The sequence below is a fragment of the Schistocerca serialis genome, chromosome 6 (genome assembly GCF_023864345.2).
Source record: "Schistocerca serialis cubense isolate TAMUIC-IGC-003099 chromosome 6, iqSchSeri2.2, whole genome shotgun sequence".
NCBI lineage: Eukaryota > Metazoa > Arthropoda > Insecta > Orthoptera > Acrididae > Schistocerca > Schistocerca serialis.
In genome coordinates, this window is record NC_064643.1 from 442802189 (window position 1) to 442823085 (window position 20897).

General features: G+C 38.9%; 1 protein-coding gene across 1 annotated transcript; it reads left to right on the plus strand.

The window, feature by feature from the left end:
• The first annotated feature begins 53 nt into the window (after nt 1-53).
• On the plus strand, nt 54-17720 carry LOC126485170 (actin-related protein 2/3 complex subunit 5-B). The gene is made up of 3 exons (XM_050108850.1): nt 54-309; nt 6200-6272; nt 16981-17720. Exons 1-3 carry the CDS (start codon nt 164-166, stop codon nt 17218-17220), a joined length of 459 nt encoding a protein of 152 aa, XP_049964807.1. The 5' UTR covers nt 54-163; the 3' UTR covers nt 17221-17720.
• The last annotated feature ends 3177 nt before the right edge of the window (nt 17721-20897 follow it).

Sequence of the window (20897 nt, forward strand, 5' to 3'; positions counted from 1 at the left end):
ACCAATGATTCATCCAGCTGGTGATAAAAGTTGCACCTGTGTTGACTCCGTAGGCGTGGTTTTCAGATCTCTGGTTGCGTGGAGTGTTGTTGTTGATGTCATGTTTAATGTTTGATTGATGGGAGATTATATGTAATATTGTTGCAATTGTAATCGAGAAGTAATGGCGAAAAATACATCAAGTTCTGCGTTCCGGAAGATAGATGTTGATCAGTACAACGAGGATAATTATAGAGAGGAAGAGCAAGTTGAGTTACAGTCAACGCCCATCGGTCCGGATGAAGCAGAAGTCGGTGGCCTCATGAATCAGTATCCTTTTCAATAAAAACGACCACTATAATCCAATAGATTGTTAATTTATATAATTTTGTCTTTGCCGTGAAGTGGAAAATTTACCAGTTGTAGCGAAACGGTCACGATGCCCCAATCTTAATTAGGGGGATCGATGTAATCAGATTGGTAGTAGTGCTGCATTTGCATTTACAAAAGTGTTGGATTCATTACCATACTGAAACCTTGTGAAGAAAATTATTTCATATAATGTAGCTGACCAGATATGTCTGTAAATGGTGGGTTACTTGACAGGCTGGATGAAACTTATTTCGACTTCAAGTTTATCACATTTTTCTGTGTAGAGACAAGGAAATAATGTAAATTGTAGTATTTTTCAACAGTGATGTAATTTCAAAGTACCACACATGACCGGAAAATGTTTCTGAGTAGCCAGCCACAGTTATGACAGCGTTTAGATTTGGTGTAAAAATTGGCAACTGACATTAAATTTTGTTATGTTTTAATGTCTTTAATCTTCCATCAGTAAGTAATAACTTATGTAACATGTATTCAAAGAAAAATCAGACAAGTTGTCACCTGTGTCTATATTAGAGATATAGAACTGATAATCACTTGATAAAGATAACTGACACCTCACAAAAAGGTATGATACTTCATTCATGAATTTTGGAGGAATGGCTTAGAAATGCAGTGGATCCTACAGTCCCTTACTGCTTTCATACAGACCATTAAAACTAGACAAAAATAATAATTGTTGCAGGGGAAGGCTTACTGAACAGAGGTTCTTCCTGCAATCTCCTGTTAACAGAACAGAAAGAACAATTTCATATATTTTGATTCAATAGAAGGACCGATCAAAATACACATTTTAATGACTCCCAGAGTTAATTGGTGATTCATGATAGGAAACAATTTCTAATAGGCCTACCTACCGAAAGTTCTGAAGGGAAAGATTTACCAACTTATTCAACTGTGGCCACTTTTGTAGTTGAAATGTTTGCTCTTTTAAATATAAATTCTTGCAGCTTGAGTATTTTACATCTGAATATGTATGATACTCCTTAGAGTAGCTTATCAGTAGGAGAAACATTTTGTAATTGTATGTAAGTGCCATGTGAAACCAGGGAATTGAAGTTTAAGTCATTCCATGTGTTGTGTTCAAAATTTTAGACACCATCCCCAACATACCACAAGAGAGTTTATTTGTATTTTGTATGTGGATATGTATACGTACTGCAGGTAATTCCACAAATGTTAAGCTCTCAGTAGGCAGTAGATGGATTTTAGGAATCCCCAAGTCAAGACTGTTGAAACTTTGAACTAAGGTGAAAAAGTTTTTTGTGATTTTTCGGGTGATGTCATTCATTGAACATTTAAGCCACATCCAATTTTACCCAACTGCTTCACCCTATCCAAGTTGTTGCTATACCGGTATGTTGGTAACATTTGTGAAGTTTAACTTCAGAAACGTGATGCACTAATTACTCTTATGCATCCTTGTGGCACTTTATTTCTTCCACTGGCCACTCAGTAGTGATATTTATTTGCTGGAACACTGATTGGCAATTTTTTTTAAAAAAGGAACTAGTTCCATAAGCATCCTCTCTGGGTAGACGTAAGAATTTTCCAGAATGCTCTTTTAAGTGACTGATGCACATTAATAAACAGGCAATTTAAGTCATGGAATTTCTGCTTGTAATCTAGTAGACACCCATCCTGAAATTTTGTAATTCTGGGTAGACAGCGTACTCTGGAGCTTCACAATCTGTGTTAAGCAAACTACCAGTGTTCTGGGGACCCTTGGAAAACTTCCACACCTGTGTCTGAACATGTCTGCCTATCAGAAATTGGTGGTTGGTTGATTTGGGGAAGGGGACCAAAGAGCAAGGTCTTCGGTCCCATTGGATTAGAGAAGGATGGGGAAAGAAATTGGCTGTGCCCTTTCAAAGAAACCATCCTGGCATTTGCCTGAAGTGATTTAGGAAAATCACAGAAAACCTAAATCAGGATGGCCAGGCACAGGTTTGAATCGTCGTCCACCTGAATGCGAGTCTAGTGTGCCAACCACTGCTCCACGTTGCTCAGTGGTGAATGGTGATGCGAATAATATTGACTTAAGGATTGTAGTGGAAAAACCCACTATGGACAAATGTAAGTTTGTACTCGAAGATAGCTTAAGCATCAGAAACAAACCATTGCTAAAATAGACGTAGCAAGTTTACCAGTTGATTCAAAATAAGCTGACAAATCTGCATGTAAAACTGTTCTTTGCAATTGTTTTTAAAAATTGCAACCTTTAACTCAGCAGGGTATTATGGGATTACTCTTGTCATCAAAATACATTTTAAAGTGTTAAGCAACAATATTACGAGAAAAATTGTCAATTATGTTTATTCATTTATGAAATTTTGAGTTGAACCTATCTTGGATAATTTTGGAACCATGCTACTTGAAACATGCTTGAATGAAATTCGGAAGTCTATGCGGCATAATGTTCTGTTCGCTTGAATACTGAATGCTTAACAAAAGAGGTGGTGTTTCTGAGATGAGATGTAAGAGTTGAAAATTGATAAACATAAAACAAAAAGAAAAGTCTGGATCAATATTTACCTTCAATTATATCAAGAAAGATCTATTACAGAAAGCTTAATTTTTGCAGAGCTCACAAAGAAAATAATATAGAACAAACTGTCAAAAGCAGAGCTTTTTACAGCAGTTACTTCAGAAAATAAACTTGTCATACATGAACTTTGAATGTCTTTCCCTACGATAAAAGTTCTTGATGACTTTTGAGTGCCCTGGTTGCAGTGAATGCTATATTAAAACTCTACAAGACTTGAGTAGCTTGTACCCTCAAAGCTGACGAACTAGCGTGCCAACTCTCACAAATGTAGTGCAACTGTGCAGTGAATGAGATCACCTTCCTAATCACAAAATGTTGACAGCTTTGACATACAGAGCTCTTACACCAATATTGGAAAGCAATAATTTGTGGAATAACCTAAAAGGCATATCTACGTACAAAATTTGAACAAAAACTGAGGTAGTGAAGTTGGGACCATGAGACCAGTAGGCAACAAATGACCCCTTTGTAACTTTTTCAGGGTCAACAGAAACATCCGATCTCACGCGTCGGCTTTGACCCGTGACGTAAGGGTGTTGTGGTGTGTGACGTCATTACAGCGCGGAGTTTGGTTTGTGAGTGTGGCGTGTTTGTAGATGTCGTGTTGTTGTTTGTTGTGCCCTCTGGTGGTGTGTTGGGCTCAGTTTGCTGTTGCTCAGTGGTGAGTGCTGCGTGCGTCTTTTTGAAGTGGAGTTTGTATCAGTGAGTTAACGGTTTTGTGTGATGGTTAATGTAATGATGATTGCTGTACATCGGGTGGGTTTGTTATTAAGTGTATTCGGTTGTGGTTTTTTGTTCAGGAATGGATATGAAAGACCAGATTAATAGTTCTCGGTTGAGGGCTATGATGGGGGACACAGCTTTAGAGCTGATTAAATTCCTTCAGCTATTTGGCTTAATTGCCGAGGTCGTGAAGTGCGGTGTGTGCCGTGAACCAATGAAATTGGTTAAAGTTCCGGCCTCTCGGACCAGGGACGGTTACATGTGGCGCTGTCGCAAAGATGACATATGGCGTTCCATACGGCGCGGTACCTGGTTCGAGAAGTCTAGATTGGGCATGCGTGAGATTGTGCTTGTTACATATTATTTTTGCTATAGATCCCCACAGAGTTTTTGCGCGCATGAGACTGGTGTGAGTGAGAGGACTGTTTTAGATTGGTATTCCTTTTGTCGTGAAGTGTGTTCAGAATTTATTAAGTACAGGGGTAAGTTGGGGGGGCATGGGGTGGTTGTGGAGGTGGACGAGTCACAGTTTGGGAAAAGGAAGTATGGGAGGGGGAAGTCTGTGGCTGGTCTTTGGGTGTGGGGGGCTGTTGTTCCGGGGGGTGGGGGTTCCGAATGTGTTTTTAGGGTTGTGGAAGGGAGGTCAAAGGCTGAATTAGTGGGGTTAATTGAGGAATATATAGAGCCGGGGTCCACAATAGTTTCTGATGCCTTTTCTTCTTATAGGGGGTTGGGTGAGGGGGGATTTAATCATTTAGTAGTGAACCATAGTTTAGATTTTAAGAATTATGAGACAGGGGCTTGTACTAATACAATAGAGGGGATGTGGGGGGCGGTTAAGTCAGTTCTTGAGAGGGGGAAGAGGCGATCTTCCAACCTTCAGTCTCATTTAGATGAGTACTGTTGGCAGAAGAGTGTCCAAGAGGGCTATTGTATTGTTCGGGTTTTCTTAAGGGCTGTGGGTAAAATGTATAGGCCGAAAGTGGTTAGTTAGGGTGGGCTGGGTAGGTGGGTGGGTGGCTGTGCTTCAGGGTGGGGTGGGTGGTTTATTTTGTTGTATAGTGTTTGTTAAGGTGGGGGGGGGGAGTGTGTGTGTTTTTTGTTTTAGTTGTGGAGGATCTATTTTGTTGAAGTTTTTGTTGAGTTGTAGTGTGTGATTGAGATGTTTTTTATGTTGCATTTGGTTTTTGTTTGTGGGTTTTTTATTTTGGGGTTGGGGGGGGGGGGGGAGGGGGTTGAGGTGTGGGTGGGTTGGGTTTTTCTTTTGGTTCAGTATTTTTTCGTTGGTTTTTTTGTGTGTGTGTGTGTGTGTGTGTGTGTGTGTGTGTGTGTGCGTGCGTGCGTGCGTGCGTGCGTGCGTGGGCGGGTGTATGTGTATGTTCGCGTGTGCATTTGTGTGTGATTGTGGTGGCCAATCTAGTCTGTGAGGCTGGAACTTTCTTGTGGTAAGTTCTCATTTTTTTTGGTTTTTGGCGTATGTGTTGTGTATTGGGGTATAGGGAAGTGTTTCATTGAAATTTGTGGCTGTGAAGGTTGGTATTGGTATTCGTATTGGGAGATGTTTTTGAGTTACGTAGGTCAAGGGTAGTGGTCGATCCTAAGTTATGGGATTTGGAGCTGCTGTTGAGCTATATAGTTGGAGGGAAGTGTTCAATCTCAATGTTTGGTAGAGTATGTTGATTTTTGTAATGGGAGATGGGATCGGGAGCTGCTGTTGAACTATATAGGTCAAGGGAAGTGTTCGAACCCAATTTATGGGATCGGGAGCTGCTGTAGATATATGTAGGTCAAGGGAAGTGTTTGTTCGTAATGTTTTGCGGTGTATTTTGATTTTTGTATTGGGAGATGGGATCGGGAGTTGCTGTTGAGCTATTTAGGTCAAGGGAAGTGTTCGATCCCAATTTATGGGATCGGGAGCTACTGTAGATCTATATAGGTCAAGGGAAGTGTCCGATTCCAGATAATAATGTGTTTTGTGGTATTTGGTGAGTATTGTGATGTCGATTTTTTTCGTCGTCTTGCGTGGTTTTGTATGGCGGTGGGTGGCTAAATTTGTTTATATTTAGTTTCTCCCCACCCAAAAACCCCCAATTTCCCACGCTTGTCCCGTTAGAGTCATTAGGCTTTTTGTGAAACCTGTGTGTGTGTTGTTTTTCTATGTATTTTTGTCTTTATGATACGTATGCAATGATTTTATATCCGCCATATTGGAATTGTCGTTTATGGTCGTTTCTGCCATATTTGTGACGTCATGGGTCAAAGCCGACGGGTGGGATCGGATGCTTCCGTATTTCCCTTTTTCATTCCAGAGTTGTAGGCATGTATTATTCTGAATCAATGGGTCACTTGTTGTTGGATCTGTGTAGTTATCTTCTGTGTTTGTTGTTATGTAAATGAAAAATGAAAATTAAGCATCTAAAATGGCTACAGCATTGACTTGTTAAGAGATATGTATAATCAACTGTTGCAATTGTTTTTAAATTGTTTCCACTGTGAGAAAAGTTATTTGTAGATAGACTAACATGGCTGCATTGGGTATTTTTCTTGACAACTTTGTAGAGGACGCTATGTGGATGCATTGAAATTAGTACTAAAGAATGCTCCATTAGGATCTAAAAGTCAGCAAGTTAAGGTATGTAGATTATATATATTATATGATTTATATATTTACATTATGTTGGCGTGATCAGAGTAGGTCAGGAAATAAATCTTGCATAGCTCCATTATAGTTCTTAATATGAGTGTGGTTTGGAAAGCTCTCAGAATCACCACAAGAGGTCAGTGCTAGCACAACGAGTTGTTCACGTGATGTTCATTTGACTGTTGCCTGTAAACACGTGCCACATCAGTGCTCTTGGAAGAGAGCTGTAGTGGTGGCATGGCTCTGTTGTTGTTCTCGCATAGTGATTTGCGAATATGGAAAAAAAATCGAGATTCGAGTAGTAGTAAGTACTTCAGAAAGAAAGGTATGAAAGCAAAGGACGTTCATGCAGATTTTGAGAATACATGTGGGGGGGGGGACTCTGCTCCTTCATGTCCAGCAGTCACCAAGTGGACAAATGAATTTAAATTTGATTGGAAGAGCTTAGATGATTATCCTCGCAGTGGTCGGCCAAAATCTGTCACTACTCCAGAAATCATTGCAAAAGTGCACAAAATCGTCATGGAGGATTGCTGATTGAAATTGTGTGAAATTGCTTATGCTTGCCAGATCTGAAAGGGTACATCACATTTTAAGGAAGAATTAGAAATGAAAAAATTATCTGCAAGATGGTTGCCGCGACTTGTGACGCTGGATCAAAAACGCATAAGAATGGACCATCGGAACAATGTTTGGCCTGTTTTAGGAGAAATGAACAAGATTTTTTGTCCTGTTTTGTGGCCACAGATGAAACTTGGGTGCTCTGCTGTACGCTAGAGACAAAACAACAGTTAAAGCTGCGGAAACATGCTGATTCTCCGCCACCAAAGAAAGCCAAGACAATTCCTTCGGCATGAAAGGTCATGGCATCAGTGCTCGGCGAGGTGAAGGGGATTCTGTTTGTAGATTATCTCCCTACTGGGCAAAAAATTACTGGAGAATACTATGCTAACCGTGGACAAATTGTAACAAAAGATATGCGAAAAACGTCAGGTTTAGCAAGGAAGAAATTAATCTTCCATCAAGACAATGCTTGCCTGCACATGTGCCATTGCCATGGAAAAATTACACGAACTATGGTATGAATTGTTGCCACACCAATCTGCTACTATTTTTGTGAAAATGATCTGTTCAATGTGGTTTACATAAATATTTCCTAAGGCTTCTGAAACTGGGGACCCCATTGGTAATCCATCTGTAATCACCTGTCATTTCTGACTGCTAGTGGTCAGCACAGCTACTGATTAGAAGATTGGAGAACTGAGTGAAGGGCGGTGGTTTTAAATTTTCTGTAGCCGTATGTCGGTGTTTGTTTTAACTGTATCATGATGCTTTTAAGTTTACTTGAGTTATGGATGTGAGGCAGTTTCTCAGCTTAATTGAGTGAGATTCCTGAGCATAATTTTCAATGAAAATCTTAATTGTCTGCCACAACCAAAGGTTTTCAAAAGAATGAATGACCAAGTTGGTTGGTATCTTCAAGCATTTTGGGTGAGAAAAAAGTAAAAAATCATGGGGAGGAAAAGTGCATAGTTTAGAAATATTCCACACATGCCAAATCCCAATTTTGTGCACCAAGACTCAAAAGATCCAAGGGTCTATGAAGAGTCTGGTGAACTTTCACTTCCCATACAGCACCGGTGAACTTTCACTTTCCATACAGCAGCAGTCTCATATTTCCAATATACTGTTGAATTTTTTTCTGTCCCACAGCCACCTTCTTCCTTCACCATTGCCCAGATGCCACGGGAATGATTATTCTTATCTGTTTAGGAGGAACACAGCCATTAGAATCAGAATGAAGATCCATCTATCTGCTCTAGTGTGGGTCAAAGTCATGTTGCTTGGAAAAAGGTCAGCAAGTAAAGCTTGCGTCATCTGAGGTTCCCATTTCGCATTTGAAGCCTAACATGATCAAGTATTATTGTCTTTGACCTGTTGCATCAGCATACGGGTGTTTGTCTGCTATCTTCAAACTCACATTTCAGTGGAGAAATATTTGAATGTTTGTGTGTTCATAACCTCACAAAATGCTCATGCTAACCAGAATGGTTGATTGAGTACAGCTTGATTGCATGTTGTTGTACAGCTACAATGTGGTTGCAACACATTCGTCTTTCATGGGAGAGATTGGTTTTTCCACATAATTGTTTTATTTATTATTTTTTTTATTTTGGAATGATTGTTGAACAGGTAATATTTGTGAGGTATGGGGTGCAATCAATCATCCAGGCATCCTGAATTAAGTTTTCAGTGGTATTCCCAAGTAACTTCAGTACATCTACTGGTAAACCCACTGATGATTCCTGCCATTTTCATGTGAAATTTTTCTCTGATTTTATCTTGATGATATTGGCAGACCTTTAAATTGTAACCTGTCCTATGGTTTAGGAAGAGATTAACTTTTGGGGTTGTGTGATTGTATGGGGAATAGAGGCAATGAACTGCTTAAACTGCACACAGCAGTGTCCAAAATAGGACTTTTACTCCAGAACTGAACCTCAGTTTTATGTGGAGACTCACAGTAGCCAGAAAGTGGAACAGTGGTTTATTGTGTTATACCACACCTCCATCGACTGCAACATAGCACACAACTTTTAGTTTTGCACTTTTAATGTGGCAATATACATTATTATTTTTCGTTTTACATCTTTTGTACTAGATTAAGTGCTCGCTTGAGTAAAATATTTCTTGATTGCACTGATGAATGATGAAAAATTAAATGAGAAGAGGAGGAGCACTTGCTATCTCATTCTGTGACAGTCTTCTAAAGTGGATGCAAATCTAATAGGCAATTTTAAAACTTCCTCCAATGATACAAATTTATTTACCGTGATACGGAAGTTAGACCTCACATTTTGCAGGACTGGCACTGGAATTTGATTAACTTCTTTGTGAATGTGATCATTCCATTCCTGGATAGTGTGTGGTGTGTCAGTCCAGGTCATCACATATTTCAGATGATTCCAAATGAAGAAATTACACGCTGAAATGTCAGAGGTTCTTGGAAGCCAGGAAAAGCCCCCATCCTTGGAAATGGAATGACCAGAAAAGATATTCTGTAGCATGTTAATAGAAAGCTATGAGGTATGGTATGGGCCCCTGTTTTGTTAGAAGAATGTATTTACATTACAGGAATATCAGCAAGCTGTTGAACTAGTAAATGGTGCAACATGTGAACATAACATTCTGTATTCACAATAACAGCATTACCACGAAAGAAAAAAGGCCTTATGATTCCAAACAGTGGTATGCTGCACCACGCTAGCACTTTCTGATCATACTCACTGTAAAGTGGTGTTTGATGAAGTATTGCAGGATTTTCATGTGACCAGTATCTAAAGTTTAGTTTGTTAACAAAGCCTGCCATAAAAATTTACATCATCACTCATGATCAAATTGTTGAAAAGGCCTGGTGATCAAATTGTTGAAGAGGCCTGGGTTGTAATTCCAACAATTTCCAGCAAAAACATAGTCTGTTTAGGATGTCATCCACAATCAGTTTTTGCGCTACTTGTATTTCGTATGGGTGGTACTGCAGTTCCTTGTGCAATATTCGCCATATACTGTGATCCAATATTTGATGCTCGCATGTGGAATGTCTGGCACTTTGGCTGCAGGCTTCTTCCACTCTTGCAACATTCTCTGTGTGCACATGTGTTTTGTACTGCCACTCCTCTTTCGCACTGTACCATCCATTTCATCAAAGTTTTGTATGCACACTTTGACACTCGGTGCAGACGGTACTGGGGTGGGATGCACGAGATTTTAATGAGCACAAAATACTTTCTGCGCAGCCACATAGTTGTCATCGTTTTTGTAAAATGTCTTCATGGCAACAGCGTGTTGTTCATCAGTCCGTGATGTCGTCTGGACTGAAAATTTATATCAGGATCAATGGCAAAGGTTTGTTATCCACACAGCACTACTCTTGTTTGCTGATTCCTGACATAACATGCTATTTCGGGATTGCCATATCACCTGTTTCACTGCCACACGTGTTAAGAGCTTGCTAGATTTAAGGTATATGTGGTGAGTTTTATCATATTTGTGTAGGATACTTCATTTAAAAAGTCATTCTGAAATTTTTGTTTCTAATACAGCATCGTAAAAGCAGACTGTCAGCCTGCAAAACCATGGAAGGCAATATATTATAACAGGAAATATTGCATACCTAAACGTATAATCAAAGTTGCATTTTCCTTATGCAGCGGGCTGCTCTTAGCGTTCTCCTGCAGCATTGGAGGTTAGAAAAGTCTCACAGTAACTCCTGCCTGTTGTAAAAGTAGACCTACCCTAATTGAGCTGCTGCATTGACAACATGGTTACTGTCTGGACAACCCTTAGAATTAGCTTTGTTTGTGAACTCATTCTGATACTATTCAGTTTAATTACTGAACAGTCCCATTCACGGTCTGTTCTCCATAACTTTTACAAATTTTACAGAAGTGTGGACTACCTGCAGCAGACGAATAACCCTTCCACTTTTTGTGAAGATCCTATGCAGTATTCATTTGTGTAGTTTTATGAATGCATCCAAAAACCAGCATGATAGTGAATCCATCTTGGCTGGGTTATCATGTCACCTCACGGGCATTGACAGGACAGTGATCACATTACTGAAGCCTGAGCTACAAAGTCCTACTCTGTGCCAAAGAGTAGGTACCTTTTTAGTCTGAGACAGCAGGACCCTAAGCAGTGGCAATTATGCAATGTAGCTATTGCCACAGCAGTATAATGCTAATTTGGAGAGCTTCTGATTGGAGGGAATGTCATGAGGGCTGATGGCTATGAAGTGGAACAGACTTTCCCGAACCAGTGACCATACTGACATCTGATTTGATAGGGGAAAAAAAAAATGTTTTAATGCAGAGAACGGTAATTTAATATTACTTCCATCTTGTCCAATGCCATGGGACACTAGTCAGGTATGAATAAATGTAGTCTTGCAATTCATGCAATTCTTGTTATGTGCCAGAAATTGTAGAGAATACTTTACAACAGTAAAGCCACTGTTCTTCATAGAACATATGATGAATAGGGAAAGACGAGGAATTGATCTCTACTCATCAAAATGTTGGACACTAATTCATCACTTGCTGTTCAGACCTGCGAAAAACTTGGGGAAATGCTAGTGACCACCATTTGTCATTATATGCTTAATTAGTATAGTTCTTGTTCTAATCTTTAAGATATCATGTTACAAGCTGAGGCAGAAATGTGACCAAACATGGAGTGATATAAGTCCATTCATCTGTCTCATTCAGAAGATAATAACTTGGATGTTGATGCTTTTATCCTTGCTGTTGAAAGATACATTTTACCCCAGAAGTTTAAGGTTGAGGTGTTTAGGTGCAACATCAAACCGGTTTTGTTCTCCTATCTGTGAGATGCTTTAAGTGTCAGGTTTGGATTTTGCCCTCCCTCTTGCTCTAATGAACCAGCTTACATCCACTGCTACAGTGACAAGCCTCTGTAAGACTCCAACTCTCGGCTCCCATCCTGTATCTAATCCAATTGTGTGGCCAAGGGGAAGGACACCAACCTCCTCAGCGCACACACCCATTGCACTGATGGTAACCATACCACTGGTGTAGCTTGAGATGCCTTGTTTCCTCCAAACATCACCAGAGAGGAGGACACCTGCCAAGGTGCCATCTTATTATAATGAAGCAGATTAGTAAGGTGCCATCTTATTATAACGGAACAGATTAGTGGCCTCACAGTAACTGGGTTGAAAGAGCCATAGACTGCATGTCACAGAGCAACATGAACACCTCCTCTTTCAGAAAGAATCATGAAAAAAACTTCCACAGGAAACTAAGCCTCCATTGGGACAAAAGAAAAAAATCAAAAGCAAAACCCAGTCTGGCCACTTAACATGGGGTTAAGCTTACGAACACACTTTCCCCACCACTGCTTTCCCAAAATCTGATTTGACATTCCTGCAATTGAATTATAACGATAACAACTGCTGCCTGACTAATCTTAGCCAACTGAAAGACACTTACCGTGATATATATGTGTGGCACAACAGGTGACAAGGGTTTTTAGAAGATTAACACCGTGTTATCTATCAAGTCTATTGTAAAAGCTGCACTGAAGCTAAAAGGTCACCTATAATTGTTTGCAGACTAATATGATCAGATACATTAAGCAAGCAGATGCTCCTAAACAGCACACCAGGCACAGGAAGCAGCCTATATTCATGTGTCCATTGGGGCAACAATATGCAACACGTTTCTCCAGGCAGAGAAAGAACATGTCATAAGATAGTGAAGGTAATGGAACATTTGCCTCCCACCTTTCTGTTGCTGGAGTTCTTCATAACTCAGAATCTTCTGTGATGCATTATAAACACATCCAGTGGAGCCCAATTAATTGAGCAAGTAACTGTGAAGTTTGAACTTTTCCATCTGCCCCAATAAACTTTAGTATAGCTCACAATATATACATAATTAACTATAGCTTGTACAATCTGTAGCTGGTGCCTTTCCCTCTTGATCTTGTGGATCATCCACAGTGGCCTCTGTGATTGTTGCCACATTCCAATCATTATCTACCTCTTGAACTACTGACCAACAGAATACTTACTGTGTTTGTTACTTAGAAAATCCAACTGGCAAGCCTTCAGCTGAAGCACAATATTTGAAACCAGTCAACAGAAGGAAATTGATGGAGTGATACAGGAAACTATTAAGAAAATTTTACATGTTACAGAAACAAAACCCTGCATTTTTAAGGCCCTACACTGAAAACATCTGTACCATGTTGGTTAAAGGGAATAGTTGCAGCTATCAGAGAGCATAGACAAGTGCTCCAACAACACACATTCCACACTTTCATTGACAGTTTAATTGCATTTAAAAGGTGTAGTGTTTGACAACAAAAAGGGAGGAGGAGAAGTGCTAGGAACTCGAGTTCACTATCCATCCTCCCAGTTATGGAAGTTCTGCTGCATTTGCAGCCATCATCTGTCTCCAACAGCTTCAGGAAATATTATCAGCAGCAACATTGGCAATGACCTGTTGGTCAGTGCAGTAAGCTACGTCGAACTACCCACATCCAGCAATTACTACCTTCTTTCCTGACTTGTAAACACTTTGCAGAGGGAGCAACTTATGATTATCTACACAATGTCGAGAGCCATGCAATATTCTCATTCAGTGAATGGTAGTTCCACCATTATTTAGCAGTATTCCAAGATACAGCTTCTCTACCTGACAATATTCACAATCATGCGTGATTTTTTGTCATATTTGGCAAGAAGGAGAATTTTCCTTCCCATAATTGGAGAGTATTATCATCCATATCCCGAGACCACAAAAAAGATCCACATATTTTAGATAACAATAGACCAGTCTGTTTAATGAATGGATTGTGTAAATTGTTTGAAAGGGTAATCCCCTGAAAGTCAGGGGACATCTCCCAGCTTCAGAGCGGTTATTGAAGAATTCAGAACCATCACAGGGTGTCTGATATGATTGGAATTCACAGTTGAAATGCTTTCCTGCATGCCTGACACCTGTTCTTTAATGTACAAAACACTTGTGATACCATCTTGTATCATCATATCCTGTTTGCACGGCACAGGTGGTGTTTCTGGGATTGCATACTGTTATATAGCATGTGTTATCCTTCCACTTGTTTCAGGTACAGTTAAATATGACCCTCAGCAACCATATGCAGAGGAGAACAGATTCCTTTAGGGGTCAGTTTTAAATGTCACCCTATTGACCACAACAATCAATGATATAAGAATTGCCATGGAATCTACAATTTCACAATAACTGTATGAATTTTGTTTTTATTTTTATTTTTTACAGGTTCAGGTATGTGTTTTAACTTACAGAGCTTTATCTAAGTAACCATTTACTTGAACAATCAAAAATCCAGGATGGAATGTAACAATATCCGAGAAGGAAAGTGGCTACTCACCATATAGCAGAGATGCTGAGTCGCGATAGGCACAATAAAAAGATTCACACACTCGTAGCTTTCGGCCATTAAGGCCTTTGTCAGCAGTAGACACACACACACACACACACACACACACACACACACACACACACACACACACACAAACGCAACTTGCACACACGTCTGCAGTCTAAGATAGCTGAAACTACACTGCGAGCAGCAGCACCAGTGCATGATGGGAGTGGTGACTGGGTGGGGGTAAGGAGGAGGCTGGGGAGGGGAGGGGAGGGATAGTATGGTGGGAGTGGCAGACAGTGAAGTGTTGCAGTTTAGACGAAGGGTAAGAGAGAAGGTGCGGAGGGGAGAGGGGGTAAGTAGCGGAAATGAGAGAAATAATAATAATAATAATAATAATAATAAAATAAAAATAAATTAAAAGACTGGGTGTGGCGATGAAATGAACAGCTATGTAGTGCTGGAATGGGAACAGGGAGGGGGATGGATGGGTGAGGACAGTGACTAACGAAGGTTGAGGCCAGGAGGGTTACGGGAACATAGGATGTATTGCAGGGAAAGTTGCCACCTGCGCAATTCAGAAAAGCTGGTGTTGGTGGGAAGGATCCATATGGCACATACCAATTGATACAAAATGTCAGACAGACATCAAAGTTAAATTTGAAATCAAACTGAAAAAGTTTCAGCATGGCAACATCTTCTATTCTGTAAAAGAATTATCCAGTTACATTATATTTGTGTAATGTGTAGTTGGTGATTACTAATTCACATTGGGTGGAGGGGTGACCCTTGTCAGCATGTATCCATACCTATTTATGAGTGTGTTATATGAATGTAAAATAACTCGTCCCATATCATTATGGTTAGTCTTATAAATGATCCACTGAGCATAAAACTAAGTTCACAACTGAGAGAACTGTTGATTTCTGCAAGGAGTAGTCACATGAAAATGAGACACACGCAAAAAAGTAAGTAAACTGCTCATTATTTAAAAAATAATCGCCATAACTATTGATATACTATTCCCACTGTTAGACAAAATGGTCAGTTGCTTCATGGAAAAATGTTTGTGGTTGCCTGTGGAACCATGACTGTACCCAGGTGTGTACCTTTCATCCAAAGCAAATCAGCAGCCACAAAAGTCTTTCTTCAGCATTCCAAAAATATGGAAGTCACATGGAAAGAGATCGGGTCTCTATGGAGGATGTGTAAGGGCTTCCCAACGAAAATTCTACAGCTTACTCAAAGTAACCTTGGCAGCATGTGGGTGGGTGTCTTATAAAAATGCACTGACTATTTTTCTCGTATATGTGTGTGAGGGGAGGGAGTCTTATTTGCATTTTTGTTTTAAGAAAAAGCTCTATTTTTATTTTAGTGATTGTTAAAAAGAATGTATTGGTTTTCATCGTATAGTATTGCATGTAAACTGACGTTTCATTATACTACAGCACTCTGGCAAAAGAATGGTCCAAGTACTAAAATATTATTTGTCAAGAAATTAAGATTAACTTGGTACTTACCATTTGACTGAAGACACTGTAATCATTGTGCAGTTATACTCACTGCCATTGTCACTATATTCATGCTCAGTGATACGGGAGCAGACTTGTGTTTGGGAGGAGCTCTATTCACAGCGTTATCAATGCATTCTGAGTAATGTTTCAGCCTTTTTTCCTCCCAATTGTAGTCGTAGTTTAAAGGTGCAATGATCTATGCTTCCTTCATTATTTGTGGAAAGCTGAACTAATCGTGAATCACCTAACAAGCTCAGCTGGTTAAAAACAATATACAGGGAATTACAAAAGGTACTCCAATGTTATCATAACTTTATTTATCTCAACATGTTTACTTAGGTAAAAAAAGTAAAGTTTGGGTTGTCTGGTGCATCAACTAAAAAAAAAAATTTCTGGTTCTTTAATAAAGTTAGTGTGCTCTTCTTGCAGCATGTACATCATCTAGTTGATATTCCAACTTTGTCCAAGCCCATTCTAACATATGAAGTCATCTGTTTCAGTAGCTGCCATTATTCTTGCCTTCAAATGAGCAACACTGTGCATGGGTGTGCAGTACATTAGGTCCTTTGACATGGTGAAGATGCTTTCGGAGCACCCAGTGTACTATTGTATGAAGGACTTGCAGTTCTTTTAATGCCTTGCAAACAGATTTCTGTGGTGAACACAGGAAAGCCTGTCAAATTCTATTCTATGTTCCTCACTTCTTGCTGGCCTACCTAAATGGTGCGTCAGATCCAGACTTCCTGTTTCCAAGAATTTCACATGCCATTTTCTTTAGGACGGCCAAGGGGATGTTGGTTTCCTGTATCATATTTTGAAATTCTTCTGAACTTGGGTGTCTGACTTCATTTCAATAAACCAGCCACAAACTGTGTCTTATATCGTGTGGACCCCATTCTTTGATTCATTTATGCAACAACAAAGAAAAAACTTTTATCAGTTATGTTGCTCTTGTTTCTTGGAAAGGCAAACATTTATTCATTATCTTACACATAAAAAAAAAGTTTTTGTTGGTACATCAGACAGTCTTAATCTTTTTTTCATTAATTTAATTACAAGTTTAGTTATACAGCATTGAAGTTGTAAAGTACCTTTAGGGACTACCTGTATTTTCCCCTCCTCTCTGTAAAAGGAAAGGCAAACTTTGCAAAATCCAAAATAGACTGTAACTTTCATACATGTCTCCATCTCTCCTTCCTTTTCTGAATTTTCTGGTGTATTAGCGATTACAAGTTATTGTTATTTTACAGGACAATGCATTAAATTTGACATTGAGGGTATTATTGTCCATCAAGTCATCTCAAATAGAAGAAGCAGTTGCAGCCCTTGACAGAGACCTTATTGATGTCCTTATGAAGTACGTCTACAGAGGCTTCGAGATGCCATCAGAAGGGAGCAGTGGTCACTTACTGCTTTGGCATGAAAAGGCGTACGCTGTTGGAGGTGTTGGAAGCATTATGAGGGTGCTGTCTGACACAAAGAGAGCATAAATATGTTTCACGTGTATAGTTTTTGTGCATTGTTAAGAAACAAGGAGACTTGCAGTCTAACAAAGCTCAGTGTGAATGTGAATACAGTATACAATGTGTAAAATTATTGATCAAATTCAGTGATTATGTTTTAATATTTTGTGTTTGTTGTTGGAAACTACGTAATTATTTTGGTGAGTATAATTTGTTCAAGCATTGTATCACTGCTGAAAAATGCTGTCTGATTATTGCATCAGTGTTTGTACAATTCACTTTGACAGAAAATCTACACCTACATAGTTTACTAGGAAATGCACATTTGTGTTTCAATATAGAAATTATCATATAGAAGAGAAAAAACACTTTTCTCTATGAAAGTTTGATCAGTATTAGGCCATTAGATGCCACGACAATGGGCATCGCGTATGCATGCTTTTTGATTAATATATTTTCATGTCGGATATGAGATAACTGGAACAACTATAACATAGTTTCCATCCTTTTTTTTTTTTTTTTTTTTTTTTTTTTTTTTTTTTTTTTTTAAGGACTGTGTGAAATACTATCCTTGTGAGTATTGTTTTTGATACATTCACAGTTAACTTATTAGTAAAGTAAAATAAAAGCTTTGGTAAAGATGTGTTTCTAGATAACTTGTGCTTATGGATTCTCTGTTGACAGTTTTGTGTGGATATTTGATGAACATTGTGTAAAATCTGGGTTCCAGTATATGATTTATTCAGAGTGATTCATTCTGTTTAGTTTAATGCAAGGAACTCAAATATATACAGAAAATTATAATTTTCCACTTTCTAAACATTTTGCTGTGAATCTGGATGGATATAATTCATGTGATTTGTGTATATGATTCTATGGTTCAATGAATGTTCTGTATGGATGTACTGTTTGTGTCTTTCAAGTAAAAACATTTATTGATGATAATACTGTGGAATATCCACATTTTTGTGCTTTTCATTTATAAATATAAAGTTATTAAGCCAAGCAGCAATGAAAGAATCACTTTGCTGTAATGGTAATATACAATAAAAGCTGACTTTACTGCAACATCAGAGATAATCAATAATGAAATGTTATCATTTTAATAACTGATGACAGGGACTTTTTTTGTTTTGTTAGTCTATATATAAAGTGACATAGGGTTGAAAATGGTGGTTCTCAGTAAATTGTGCTGTACCACAGCAATATCAGTTGCCTTGTAAGACAACTAATACAGATATGATAATACATTGCAACCTAAGAGAATATGCACAATCTGTGAGGAGTAAGAAAACTAACAGAAATACAGGAAAAGCGGAATAACAACAACTGTTACACTATATCAGTGAAACTGGAGGAGGCCATAGGAGGGTAAGAAGAGATAAAAACCAGATACTTCAACATGTTGTTGCACTTCTGTTAGGTACCACTTCATGTCTTTGTGATAACATGTACATTTTATTCCACACCCAGTTGTATTTTCTAAGAGTGTTGTAACAAAGAGTAGACTTAGGATGAATAAAATACAAATGCATCAGTACAGTAATAGACAAACCTTGGATAGAACACAATGGTATCATAAAAGTAAGTGCCTACTGTGTGGAGAAAAAAATTGAGGGTTTAATAGGTACAGGAAGAAGAAGTTGAACATTGTGATCATAACACAGAAGCAAGATAGAAACACACATGTTGACTGATGAATACTTCCTCTACACAGAATTAGTATTTCTCAGCTAAGTAAGAAACATCAGTTGATGTTCTGTGTGGACAGAGCTACTGTCATACAATACATGTTTGACTCAATGTAGGCTGACAATATGCCCAGGTATAATTCACATGTACTCGCACAACTGGAAAAGCAGCTTCACTGCATTGTTACTACTTGTTTCCCATCCCATTATTGAAGCATTTGGCCATTGTGATTTATAACAGTGTAGTCATACTATGATTTGTTCAGCTTATGACCAAACAATAAAGATTTTTGTTTTCTGTTGTTTCCTTAATCATTATTATGTAAATACAGGGATAATTCCATCTCAGGACTACAGCAAATCCTTTGGTCGTCCTACATCCAATTGGAGATAATATTACATTAATAATGACCTTAATGTCAGTGGGATGTTAAAATAGCTCAGCTGTGATAAAAGTGCTTTATTAACACACATCATGTTTAATGCAATTTGTGCAACAGTAACATGTTTGCTTTGTAAGAAGAATTGAAATACATAAATATGTTTTTCAGTATACAGGGTGTATCAAAAAGAATCATCCAATTTAAAAAAAAAAATCATAACTATTATGTTATTTGAGATACGTGTGTAAAAAATATGCTGTTGGAAAGAGCAAACTCTTTGAGTTTTACATGGTTCCCACTAGGTAGCAGCAGTGTGGGCCCACTCCAGTTCTAGTAAAAACGGTGTCAGGACAACAGAAAGCATTTTATATTCTACGTTTTTCGCAGTGCGGGTCAGTAATAATTGTTCAGAGTGACTTTCATACTAGGTATGGTATGGATCCTCCTACAGCACAGAGCATTAGATGATGGTATGAACAATTTCGAGAAACTGGTTGTTTGTGTAAAGGCAATCCCTGAGCATCTGACACAGATGTCGAACGCATCTGCCAAAGTTTCACAAGGAGTCCACAGAAATCCATTCATCGTGCAGTTTGACAGCTCAACATAGCCCCAGTGTCCATCTGGCATGTGTTTTGTCGATGTTTATACATGAAACCATACAAAATTCAGCTATTGCAAGCTCTTCATGAAGGTGACAAACAACATGTGGAGTTCTGTAATTTCTTCTTGCCAAGATGGAGGATGACAGTTTTCTTCCATGCTTAGTGTTTGCGATGAGGCAACATTCCATTTAAATGGAAAGGTGAACTGCCATAATGTGAGAATATGGAGTACTGAACAACCACATGAAATTGTACAACGTGAGAGGGACTCTCCAAAATTTAATGTGTTTATGCAGTTTCATGGGGAAAGGTGTACTGTCCATTGTTCATTGCCAAGAACACTGTTACAGGAAGCACAGATCTCGATTTGCTTGAGAAATTTCTTTTACCACAGTTTGAGACTGATTTGAACGAATTCATTTACCAATAGGGAGGCCACACTGGCATCTGGAAGTGCGGGAATTTTTAAATCCAAGGATTACTGAATGATGGACCGATCACACTGGACCAAATGTTTCAGCCTTACAGTACTGGTCTCCAAGGTGACCGGGTCTGGCTACGTGTGATTATTTTTATAAAAGACTCTGTTTATATGCCTCTGTTACCAACAACAGTGAATGGACTGAGACATCGCATAAAAGCAGCTGTAGAAGCTGTAACTCAAGACATGCTCACTGCAGTGTGGGAACAATTTGAATACCGCATTGACATATGCCATGTATCTCAAAGGGGGGCATATTGAACACCTATGAAAAGGTATTTGGGGGGGGGGGGGGGGGGGGGGGGGAGAAGAGAGAGTTTCCCATTCACCAAGAACAAAATTCATGCTGTAGTTTTCAAGAAATTCAGCAACTGTTACATTCACTGTTGATGTCTGTTTCAGTTCCCCCAACACGTCTTCTCTCCTGATCACCGTACTGCTTCATTCTCTGATAATCCTTGCCATACCTTTGTGTCTGGCTTATTCTCAACTGCCTGTGTAATACAAATATGAAGTTCCCCAAATTTGAGAAATGTAACAATGT

What these genes read in the sequence shown, in the direction of transcription:
- LOC126485170 (XM_050108850.1), top strand. Translation starts at nt 164, where the DNA reads ATGGCGAAAAATACATCAAGTTCTGCGTTCCGGAAGATAGATGTTGAT. An exon ending in GTCGGTGGCCTCATGAATCA is followed by an intron (nt 310 to 6,199) that starts GTATCCTTTTCA and finishes ACAACTTTGTAG; the next exon opens with AGGACGCTATGTGGATGCAT. An exon ending in CTAAAAGTCAGCAAGTTAAG is followed by an intron (nt 6,273 to 16,980) that starts GTATGTAGATTA and finishes GTTATTTTACAG; the next exon opens with GACAATGCATTAAATTTGAC.